Consider the following 9,918-nt stretch of genomic DNA (forward strand, 5'->3'; position numbering starts at 1 on the left):
AGCCACATTGATTGAAACTTGAAAGGCTTCGGTCCCCCAATACAAGATTTTTTAGCCGAGAACAAAAGAGCATTATGATCTGAAACCACTCGGGGAATAGCAATACAACTTGACTCTTGCCATGAATCATTCCAGCAAGTATCACATAATGCGCGATCAAGGCGACGTTCAATATGATTGCTCCCACGACCTCTAGCCCAAGTATAGAATGCCCCTGTAGTATCCATATGAGCGAAATTGCAAAGTTCTGTGACACTTCTAAAATCCTCACAAGATGAACGAATAGGCAGCTGCCCACCCATGCACTCATGTGCACCCAAAACTGAGTTGAAATCCCCAATTGCCATCCATGCAACTAGAGTACTCTGCCGAAGTTGCAATAATTCGGACCAAAGACTTTTACGTTTCCGAGCTGTTGTAGCCGCATAAATAAAAGAGAGTTGAGATGTCACCCCTTCCATATCAAGCTGGATGGTAATCTGTTGCTCAGACAAAAGAATTATTGAAGCAACTATATGTGGTGCCCCCAGGAGCCACATATTGGGAATAAGAGAACCTCTTTCATTCATAGAAATAAGGCGCAAATTCAAAGAAACCCAATAAGAAGAGGGAATTATATCAAAGGAAATCATCGGTTCTGAAATACATACCAAATCTGGATGATACTGACGACAAATATTTGAAAGTTCATTACGGGAATCAGAGTTACCAATTCCCCTTATATTCCAAGAAAGGAGCTTCATTGGAGTTTTTGGGGCTTTTGACGAACCCGGGAGGGGTAAGGAGTACTCCTGGTGCTAGAAGTCACAGCCATTTTCTGTTTTGCTTGAGCTTTTTGTTGTGACTTTGTCAAGACAGGAATAAAACCGTCAAGGTCTTCCCCATTAACATGTCGTGCCACTGCATCCACCTCTACGGCTACCCTCAAATCTTGTGGACCAAAACCCGGAGGCGGGTTTGTAAGAACATTAGTATCACAATCTTCATTCGTATTGTCCTTCCAAGATCGACTTGGAGTATTTTTGTCCACATCATAACCATCAAAACAATCATCAGAGTCCACATCTTCTACCACTCCATCAACGGAGTTGTCATTTTCTATCATCACTTGATCAGCAATACGCTCAATGCACTCAGAAGCTGCACCTTCCACAACATTATTCACAAAAGCTACAATTGCAAGATCCTCCACGGTATGGAATGACTCTCCAGTATGAACCTCATGACTATTAGATATGCTTTTCTCCACATTGGAGTTAAGTTGTGCAGCCACTGGAGATTGTACATGGTCAAGGACCCGCTGCCCATTGTGATCAAAAACATTGACCAACTGTTGATTGGGATGACCGTTCTCATTCAAATTGTCTTAAAGTCCACTCTTATCAACCGTTCCCTGTATTACAGGTTCATTAGTAACCTCAACCTCTGCAATGTGTTCTTGGTCTGCTACCTCAGAGGAACGTTGTACAACATGATTAACTTTTGGCAGATTGTTTATGACAGCTTTCGGACGGTACTCTTGATGTACAATGCGAGAAGACTTCTCAACAAGCTTTTTTTCCTGTACCGGCTTCAAGTGCCTACAATGATCTGCCATATGACCCGCCTTCCCACAATGAGTACACATGTTCTCATATACAACGTCAATCGAAAAACAATGAGATTCCCTTTCAACCATCAAAGAAGGTGGTAAGTCACCAGCAAGATCAACATCTACCAATACACGAGCAAAATACCCAAACTGTCGTTCTTTAGTAGATTTGTCAATTTGCAATGGAGTACCAACACCCCGAGCAATCTCCATCAGATGTTGTTGATGCCAATAATCTTGGCTCAGACCATAAAATCTTACCCAAAGTTGAGCGTGAGTTTGCGGAAGGGTGTCTCCTGGAACAAAGTCTGGTTTCCATTGAGTTAAACGAAAAATGCCATCAGGAAGAGTGCAAGTACCACCACCCCATACCCTGCGCAGATCCTCTTCCGTGGAAAAGTGAATGTCAAAATATCCTTTGCCAAGAGGCACCAGACGCCATGGTTCTAAAGGCTGCCATAGAGCAGCTAACAAGCTTTTTAGGGCATCAGTCCTCAGTGGTTTAGAACCCTTACGCAGCAGTAGACGACCAATGAGATTAGTTTTGAACTCTTTCAATTGTTCCTGATATAATGATTCATTGATCTTCACATAAATCTTATCCCCACGAACCACAGGAGGCGATAATTGGCTTAGAGAAATAGCAGGCTCAGTTGAGTTGGAGAGAACAGCAGCAAAAGTGCGAACTCTAGGGGCAGATGGAGGGGGTTGCGAAGCCGAATCCAGGCCTCCCAAAAATTTCCAGGGGCAGATAGCCGCTCCATAACTCGTCGGCGGCATCGCGAGATCCCTAGGGGAAACCCTAGAACGGCGAAAACTTTTGCTCCGACTAAATAATCACCCTTAATGTATAATCGATATATATATTTATGCATCGTAGAGCATTTTTAGCAATGCAAAATGAGTGTTGTTAATAGTGAGATACGTGTTACCTATGTCGATGATGATGAACTCTCCACAACTTTCACTGGATTTTGGGCAGTTAAGTTGGAGTGCCCGTCCTCACAGATTACACTGACATATACGAAGATAATGAATCGCTCTCTAGCTAGATATGTGTGAAGTGTGTATGTTGAAATAGCTAGATATATAGTCTAATAAACATATGAGTTGGTTGTACTCGATCTATCTAAAAAATAACCATCTAGTCCATAAGAAGTACCCTAAGTTGCACGGACATGGACACGGCAACATGACACGGCACGACACGGTGGCACTGCAAAACTCAAAAACTGAGTTTTCGACACGGCAAACAAAATTATATATTTATGTATTTTTAATAAATACAAAATATACTAAAATATGAAAGAAGTTCATTACATTACCAAATAAAGTTCTAAATTCAATCTATTTTATAACCATAAGAAATAAGTCAAGTGCATAACTAATAACATTAAAGCAGACCTTTAGCACCTAAAACATAACATTAAAGAAAAACAAACTTGAGCAGTAGCTTGTTTTCAAACAGGGCAATCTCTAGCACAGTAACACCTAATAGACAAGAATATTAACTAATATAATTATCATATCCATAATCCATCCAAACTTGTTATTCCATAATTGATCTAATATAAAATGAATAGAAAATTTACCTCTCATCTTCAAAACTCCATCTCATCATCAACTAGCTCTCTAGCATAGTAGCACCTAATAGACAAGAAGATGAACTAATATAATTATCATATCCATAATCCATCCAAATTTGTTATTCCATAATTGATCTAATATAAAACAAATAGAAAATTTACCTTTTTTTTAATTTTTTTTAAGTCTGAAACGCTGATGTGGCGTGTCGCAATGCCGTGTAGGGGCCGAGGTCAACGTGTCCAAGACGTGTCCGAAAAGTCAACTTTTTCGGGCATGCCACGTGGCGTGTCAGACACGTATTTTGCCGTGTCAGAGTGTCCGACACTCTAGGGGTGTGGAGTGTCCGTTGAACATAGGAAGTACCTAATTCCATCAAAATGTTCTACACTCTCACTTTTCACTTAAGAGCATATGCAACAATAGACTAAAAAACAGGGTTGGATGAAGGAAAGGATCAAAAACAACATCCACCGGTAAAGAATTGGTCTGGGTTAGAGATGGGGTCCATGTGAGACCCACGTAGTTGGGTTAATCCTCAACCCATGTATTGGTCTAGGGTAATTGAGGATTGACCCATTTTCTTGTCTGCCAAAGAGAAACAACCACTCTCCATGTGCAAAAGTTGTCACATGTGAGAACAAAAATAATTCTTTATCATTCAAAAATCATTTTTATACCATGTAAATATTAATTGATCTTATTATTGTATTATCGAACTAAAGACCAAATACTGATGTTGATAAATAGTGTATCAACTCGGGTTGAAAATTGGTCTAACCCACATAAAATATGTGCATTTGCTCTAATAAGTCTAATACATCAAATTTTTGTTTAAATCAGTCGTGACTCATGTAGTAACTCATGAACTAGCTAACATGTCGTAACCCATGAACTAGCTTAACATGAAGAATTCATCTAAACTATAATGCAAGCATCACACCAAATATACAAGCTTAGGCAGCACGTAAACTTGGCCCCCAAGATTGAAATCAACTAGAAAAATGTGGACTTTGATGTCTTGATATGCAAGAAGATGCATAGGGTCAAAATTATTATACAATGAAGCCAAAGACCAAATGATGAGAAAAAAAGAAATTAGAATTTTGGATTAGGTCAGGCCCAATTGACATTGGGCTTTGCAAGCCAGCTAATAAAAATGCCAACCCAAAAGCGAAACCCTACTAGGGTATAAACCACAAACTCGGAGCGGCATATAAAGGCGTCTCTTCCACAAAGCTCTTAGCCTCTCCTATAGCTGCAGCTGCTGCTCTGAACAAGACTCAGGAGGAGTTGAAGACATGGTTTCGTTGAAGCTCCAGAAGCGGCTCGCCGCCAGCGTCCTCAAGTGTGGTCAAGGAAAGGTCTGGCTTGACCCCAATGAAGTCAGCGACATCTCCATGGCCAACTCTCGTAAGCTCTCTCTCTCTCTAGTCTGCTGCTTTCATTTTCATCTGTTCTTCTTCAAGATCTGTTTGATTCTGTGAGCTGTTTGGTATTGATGTTGATATATTGATGAGACGTAGTAAGAGGAAGGCTTAGGGTTTTGAGCGTTGTTCTGTAGATTGTAAAGCATCTCTGGCTGTTTCGTTGTGGCTAGGGTTAGGATCTGTATGTGTTTATAGTAAAACATGATTTGGTTTGTTTGTATGACCGTGGTAATCTATATCGGAGTTTAATTTTGATGTATAGCCTCTGTTTGCTCTTTAATTTAGTACCGAATCGCGTCTCGTGTGTTTATGGAAATATCTGAACTCTGAAGTATATGTTTAGCTAAAGAAGTGTATTCAATGTTATAGAGCTTTGATGTTGTAGTTGTATTGAACTGTTCATGTGTATCTATGTTTCATGTGCAATTGCGACTTTTGAGCTACTTCTGAATTCCCATGAGAATGTTTTGTCAGAAATTTATTGTGGTGTTGCTTGCTTAATGATGATCTGGATTGTCAAATGCAGGCCAAAACATAAGGAAGTTGGTCAAGGATGGGTTCATCATCAGGAAGCCCACTAAGATTCATTCGCGCTCACGTGCACGTCGTATGAAGGAGGCCAAGAGGAAGGGGCGTCACTCTGGATACGGTATGTTGATTGAATGAGAGTTGGACATTGTTTTTGTCTTCGGTCAGTGAAGTTTTGTGCTTTACATTTCTGCTGTGCTTGGAGCTGTAGTAAGTGAAATTTTAATGTGTGGTTTCTGATTATTTTAGGTAAGCGTAAGGGTACCAGGGAGGCAAGGCTTCCAACCAAGATCCTCTGGATGCGCAGGATGCGTGTCCTCAGGAGGTTGCTTCGCAAGTACCGTGAGGCAAAGAAGATTGACAAGCACATGTACCATGACATGTACATGAAGGTCAAGGGTAACGTTTTCAAAAACAAGAGAGTGCTCATGGAGAGCATCCACAAGTCAAAGGCCGAGAAGGCAAGAGAGAAGACTTTGTCTGACCAGTTTGAGGCCAAGAGGGCCAAGAACAAGGCTAGCAGGGAGAGGAAAAATGCTAGGAGGGAAGAACGTTTGGCTCAGGTATTGTTGAAATAATCATTCAAATACTTCTGCATTTGCTTTACTAGACTTAATAAACTTTGTCATAGAGAAGGACTAGTTCACAGTATTGTCCATTTGCAATATAATTATACAATTTATGTTCTTACATTGCTTGTACTTCTATGTTGTGTTTAGGGACCTGGAGAAAGAGCACCAGTGGCTGCTCCCGCTGCTGAACCCGCACAGTAAGTTCACACATTTTCTTTCTACAATTTGTTTTGTCAGGCTTATTGTTCTCAAATATTATTTTTTATTTAGTTTTACCTAACATTCTATTTTACTTGCTTGCAGGGCAACTAAGCGATCCAGGAACTAAGTCTTCCTATGAAGATAACTGATAGATGGATTGCTGTTGATGGTCCATGTACTTCAAGTTGTTTTGATAGGCTAGTTTTAAAAAACCAGCATCTTTGTTTGTTTTGGACCAAATTACTTTGCTTTGTAGTTGAAAGAAGTTTCAGAATCTTTGTACTTTGTATGAAGTTTCGTATGTTTTGTTATCTATATTTTGGTTTTTGCACTTGATCTGCTATATTATGAGTTTCCTAATTTGAAGTGTTGTATTCAAATTAGCTATGTTCTTAGTGATATAACATCGTGTTGAAATGTTTCAGACCTCACTGAACTTTACAGTAACAACCGGAAATAGAATTAGAACTTTAGAAATGAAGCCCCCTAATCAATATATGTTGGACTTGAGATGAGCAACTTGTGTAGGTTTAGTCGATTTCATTGATGATTGCCTGTTACCGGAAAGTGCCTTGCTTTTGATTCAGTTTTGAACACTGAAAATTTTTCGCTGAAACGACTTAGATGCAATACGCAGCCATCCTCTTGACAAAATAAAGTATGCGACCGTCCAAATGATAGCAGAAAACGCAATTTTCTACTAGCATGAACTAAATTCTAAATCTCCATTCCATACTCTGGAAAAATTTGTGTTCTTTTGGCACAACACTTACAGTTACTGCACTCAAAGACTTCTTTGATAACGTGCATTTGTTGAAGCTAAACCATAACCATCTCTAAAAGCTGGTTTGTATCCAATGAGATCTGCACTTCCGTGATTTGCCTCTCCTTTAGGTACTGTTTGATGTGCTATTGTTGTACTGCAACTGTCACATATCGCGAGTTTGACGATAAATACAACAAGAGTTCCCTTGTCAATGCCCTCACTCTCGATCCAAATATGACCTCCCATGGTATTCACAAACCTAATACAATCAATTAGAAAGGTGTCATGTTAATGAACAGGCAACATAGCAGAGGCTACAACCCAACTTCATAGCACGAATATTAGTTCATGGACTAAATAGTTTCGGTAGACTTGGTGGAAATCGTGGAAAGCGGAGGAAGTTTGAATTCTACCTTTTGCAAATGGCAAGTCCAAGTCCTGCACCATCATTTACTCGATTGGATCCATTTCTGGGCTGAGTAAACTTGGTGAAAATACGAGGAATATCTTGGGGAAGAATACCACTGCCAGAATCCTTGACCTGTAGCCATAGGAAAATATGAGTAAGTCATAGAAGGAAAAACAAAATACTATTAGCATGCAACATGCAGGTAATGTAGTGGCTTCTTTGCTTTAGATTTCGAGATAACATTGGATCACAGTACATGATTGTCGAGCTAAAAAGTCTACACCCTGCAACCACAAAGATGCACTTGTCCATAGATTACAGAAGACTGAAAGATGCTCAGACCCCAGTGTCAAAATGCAAAGAGATGGGATGCAGTAGGTGTACAAAATATTGAATACACTGACCTGAACTCGTAAGTAAAAATGGCCGTCACTTGGCGCTGGATAAAATTCAGGTGGTCGCCAATCTCTTGAAGATTCTGGTCTTGCAATAGATGCTATAACTGAAACATAACCATCCTTTGTAAATTTGACAGCATTACCAGCAACATTTAAGATAGTTTGCATAAGCCGGTTCTCATCCCCAACAGCACATACAGGCACATCCGGGGCCAGAATCAAACTCATGGATAACTTCTTCACAGTAGCAATAGGCTTTATCAGATCGATTGCCTAAAATTTGGAGACATGCCTGATGTAAGTCCACATAAATGAATTTCTTTTCAGGATGTATATGAAGCCAAAACCATAAAACTTACCTCTCTGAAAACTCCATGAAGGTTAAACTTTCCAATGTCCAAGTCTAGGCTGCCATCTTCAAGTCTAGAAAGATCTAGAACATCATTAATAAGCGTTTCCAAAAGGTTGCTATTCTTTAGTACCGATTCTATCATAACCCTATGGTCTGGTGTTAGTTCTGTTTCTAAGAGAAGTGAAGACAATGCAATTATTGCATGCATTGGTGTCCTCATTTCATGGTTCAGGACAGCAAGGAAATCATTGCGAGCACGGATTGCCAGCTCTGCTTCTCTCCGGGCCAAATCTAAAGCAACATTCTGCTCCACAAGCTGATCACTGGCTCGCATGGACTCTTCAACAATAGCAGCATGTGAAAGAGCAACAGCTACCTGTATTAATAGTTATCCTATCAATTGATGAGATAAACAATAAAAGTACATTTTCTTAAGAAAAAAAAAAAAAAAAAAAAACGAAAAAAAAAGAGAATAAGAAAACCTATGGACCAAGCCAAATGGGTAATTATTATGACAATGAGGCAACAAGTGAAAAGGAACAGGTTAACAATTAAGTACCTGATCTGCAACAACATCAACCAGTTCAAGTTCATGGTCTCGCCACTTTCTAGTGCTATCTGTTGGTAGAATCAGAACCATGATGGCATAGACATCAGGCCAGTCGTTCATTTGGAAATTTGAATGATCCAACAGCGGTACACGCAGAGCGACAATCTCAGGTTGCATATACCTTCCCACAAGTGGTCTGATCCGGGCCAAGGGGCAGGTATATGGTATACGCATTGCTCGAGAGCTCTTGAAAACTTCATTAACTATAGGAAGGCTAAATGGCACAGTAGACCCAATTTGGGCGTCATAGTTGAGAGTATGAGAAAGTTGAAGGTTCATCCCGCTCCTGCATGGCATCCACAAAGCGCATTCCTCAAGGCCTAAAGTCCTTCCCAGCTCAACAAGAGTGGTTTTCAGTATAGTGTCTCTGTCAAGTGTGCTTCTAATCTCATGTGTCAGCATTCTAACATGCCTTCCTGTTTCTTCCTGAGTTAGAATAAGACCCATCTCTCTGTCAAGCTCTTCAGCCTTATTCTTGAGAAAGATCTCCCGGGTCTTGACAGACAACAAATCCGGAATAATGTGAACAAGCATCAACGCCGTTGCACACGACACAACAGCACAGGAGACCTTTGCAATAGTCATCACGATGGCAACAGTTTTGGTGTGCATAGAGAATGTCCACACATTTATGAAATGCGTTGCGCCACAAAGCACAATGAAAGCACCAAACTGCATAAGCACCCATCTATATGGGAAGAAAGCAGATTTCTGCACAAAGTATATGAGCTCCAATGGAATCGAGAAATACGCCAACGCAATAAACACATCCGATATGTACTGATACTTCACCAGAAGTTCATCAGGGGGCCATTGTGCCTCAACACAATCACATGACTCCATCATGCAGCTACTGTCTTAAACCTTAATGAATCACAAGCAACAACAAAAAATGATTAAGTTAGTCAAACTGACATAACCCAATTTGGTTTCATTTCATCATAGCCTTTTTTTTTTTTGGTGAGAAATAGCCTTAACTTCTCCGAAAGAAGCAAAAATCTATAATTTTCTGTACAATGCTTAAGGTGGCAAACAAGTTTAGACTCGAATTATTATCTAACTAGTAAATACTGTATCAAATCTTAATGAACCACAAACAACAACAGATATTATCAGTTGATCAATCCGACATGACCCAATTTGGGGTGTAGCTGAAATCTAGAATCTCATTTCATCAAAGTTCTAACCTTTCAGACAAAAAAGCAAGGATCTTTAGTTTTTTCTGGGTGTAAATTCACAATGCTCAAGTTTGAACAAATCTATACTCGATTCAAAAGCAAATCACTGAATATAACCAAGAAAGATAGAAACTTTAGCTATCATTACCAGGCTTGAAGCTTTGATAAGAGAGAGTGAAGGGTGAAAGATCACTAGCAGAGCTTCAGAGGCTTCCAACCCATTTCAGAACCAGAGAAGACATAATAAGAAGAAGAAGAAGACTAGTGGAGGGAGCCAAAAAGCCAAGTCACAGACAAGG

The 9,918-nt window shown here is 39.9% G+C and overlaps 2 protein-coding genes across 2 annotated transcripts in view; one reads left to right on the forward strand and one right to left on the reverse strand.

The window, feature by feature from the left end:
* The window catches only part of LOC101314240 (GTP pyrophosphokinase-like), a 35,489-nt gene extending 29,247 nt beyond the window's left edge, over nt 1–6,242 (forward strand). The window contains exons 24-27 of the mRNA XM_004290766.1: nt 3,400–3,407; nt 5,424–5,696; nt 5,853–5,902; nt 6,009–6,242. Coding sequence (XP_004290814.1) covers nt 3,400–3,407; nt 5,424–5,696; nt 5,853–5,902; nt 6,009–6,033 — 356 coding nt within the window. The 3' untranslated portion in view covers nt 6,034–6,242. The remainder of the gene's footprint in view (nt 1–3,399; nt 3,408–5,423; nt 5,697–5,852; nt 5,903–6,008) is intronic.
* Nucleotides 6,243–6,304: 62 nt separating this feature from the next.
* Nucleotides 6,305–9,918, reverse strand: LOC101291297 (ethylene receptor-like). The gene is made up of 6 exons (XM_004290773.1): nt 9,768–9,918; nt 8,391–9,305; nt 7,839–8,207; nt 7,486–7,752; nt 7,086–7,213; nt 6,305–6,931 (listed from the first exon to the last, which is right to left on the reverse strand). Exons 2-6 carry the CDS (start codon nt 9,285–9,287, stop codon nt 6,691–6,693), a joined length of 1,902 nt encoding a protein of 633 aa, XP_004290821.1. The 5' UTR covers nt 9,288–9,305; nt 9,768–9,918; the 3' UTR covers nt 6,305–6,690.

This window comes from Fragaria vesca, linkage group LG2, assembly GCF_000184155.1.
Source record: "Fragaria vesca subsp. vesca linkage group LG2, FraVesHawaii_1.0, whole genome shotgun sequence".
NCBI classification, from domain to species: Eukaryota; Viridiplantae; Streptophyta; class Magnoliopsida; order Rosales; family Rosaceae; genus Fragaria; species Fragaria vesca.

Bases quoted from the DNA above. Each gene is read 5' to 3' on its own strand.
- LOC101291297 (XM_004290773.1), bottom strand. From the start codon at position 9,287: ATGATGGAGTCATGTGATTGTGTTGAGGCACAATGGCCCCCTGATGAA. The intron at 7,753-7,838 runs GTAAGTTTTATG...TCCAAATTTTAG, and splicing joins TTCATGGAGTTTTCAGAGAG to GCAATCGATCTGATAAAGCC. The intron at 6,932-7,085 runs GTAGAATTCAAA...TGATTGTATTAG, and splicing joins GGACTTGCCATTTGCAAAAG to GTTTGTGAATACCATGGGAG.